Here is a 1,812-nt window from a genome sequence, read left to right as displayed (position 1 = left end):
CCCCTCCCTGAGCAGGCCCGACATTGGGGGGGGGGGAGGAGGAGTGGGCACGCCGTGGCGTCATAGGTGACAGTGGGGCCAGGGAAGGACTGGGCCTGGGCCCAACATGGTTTGGGGGGAGCAAGCCCAAGCCAGGGAAAAATCTGGCCTACCACGGCAGAGGTGAAAGGGGGGGGGGGGCCCCAGCCTGGCCCTGCCCAACAGAGCAGCTGCAGGGGGAGGGGAGGAGTGAGTCTCCTCCCCTATGTCGGGCTCAGGCCCACTGCCCCCAATCCACCTTGCATGCTGAGATTGGGCAGTGGAGCCCAACACCACCTCTTCCCACTCAGTGCGTGATGGGACTAGGTCCTGGGTCCCAGCACCATGACCTCTCCCACCGGCACTGGGATTCCTTTCGGCCTCCCACACCCAGATGGGCCCTGAGCCCTGACAGTGCTCCTGCTTAGCTTTGCACACTTGGATCAGGCACCCATGTGCAAAGCCCAGGGCTCCCCATAGGTCTAAAGATTTGGTAAGATGCAAGTACCAGATTTCCACACCCTTTGGGAGCCCTGCAGGCCAAATGACATGGTGCCAGGGGCCAGATCTGGCCTGCAGGCCAGAGGTTGAGCACTCCTGCTCTAGAGTGATCTATCCCTTTTCAGTACCCTCCCTGGCTTTCACCGTTTATTGATTTAGAGATGCCAGATCTCTAGCCATTCTGCTCAAAAGCCATTAATGAGTTCATCATCTGTGAATTTATACCAGTCCCTGTTTGAACCTGGCTATGTTATCTGCCTCTACCACCTCCTGCAGCAATGAATTCCACAATAACTTTTTCTTGTAGCTAGCCTGAGCTAGTTGGAGCCAGTCCTGTATACAATTCTACTATTCTTAATGCAGGGTAGCAAGCACTCTGAACTTTATTGTTTTCCAGTTATATCAATAAAGTGCCCAGTTGCTGAAACTTGTAGTGGGTGCATATTCCTTACTTGCACATATAGTTCACTTTACTTCAGTGGGACTGCTCATACAAATAAAGACCACTCATATCAGTACGAGGTGCAAGATTGGGCCTTTAACAATAAGGAAAACAAAAGAGTAAGTTCCTGTTCAAATTAAAAAGAGCAACAGTCTTCTATATTAGTATTTGGGGGCAACAGGAAAAAAGAATGGCTTTTCATATCCCTTTAAAAATGTAGGTACAGTTCAGAGCTCATAAAAAGACAATATAAAACTACTGTTGCCATTTTAAGAAGTACTATCAAGTTTTAAGGCATTCTAATATATATAAAATTAAAATGATGAAAGATCACCCCTTTTAAAATGAGAATGCATAAAAAATTATTTTGTTTATAAAATGAATAGCCACATTGAGCAAACTCTTCATCAGAAAAAGCAGTGATTCAATTAGCACCTTTAATTCATTTAATACTGTACTTACTCTTCTTGAGGATCTCTTTGCACTGAGGATTTATTGGTGGAGCATTTGGTTTCGACAGAGCATTAGAAAGAACTTCCACTATACATCGTGTTACCTAGAAGAACCAACAGATGAAGGAAAGCACATTTTCACAGTAAGCCTTTACCAATCTCTGTATATTCATAGTTTCATAGTTTCTAGGGTCGGAAGGGACCTGAGCAGATCATCTAGTCTGAGCCCCTGCCATGGCAGGAAGAGCACTGGGGTCAAATGACCCCAGTAAGGTGGTCGTCCAACCTCCTCTTAAAAACCCCCAGGGTGGGAGCCTGCACCACCTCACTTGGAAGCTGGTTCCAGACCCTAGCCGCCCTGACCGTGAAGTAGCGCCTCCTGATGTCCAACTTAAACCT

General features: G+C 47.7%; 1 protein-coding gene across 1 annotated transcript in view; it reads right to left on the bottom strand.

The window, feature by feature from the left end:
- CHGB (chromogranin B) overlaps positions 1–1,812 on the bottom strand; it is a 44,755-nt gene that overhangs the window by 22,638 nt on the left and 20,305 nt on the right. The window contains exon 3 of the mRNA XM_019515882.1: positions 1,424–1,517. Within this exon, the coding sequence (XP_019371427.1) occupies positions 1,424–1,517 (94 nt within the window). The remainder of the gene's footprint in view (positions 1–1,423; positions 1,518–1,812) is intronic.

The sequence above is a fragment of the Gavialis gangeticus genome, unplaced genomic scaffold (assembly GCF_001723915.1).
Source record: "Gavialis gangeticus isolate Ggan-Ray unplaced genomic scaffold, GavGan_comp1, whole genome shotgun sequence".
NCBI classification, from domain to species: Eukaryota; Metazoa; Chordata; order Crocodylia; family Gavialidae; genus Gavialis; species Gavialis gangeticus.
The sequence above is the reverse complement of the archived record's forward strand: the minus strand, read 5'-3'. Positions and strand labels throughout refer to the sequence as shown.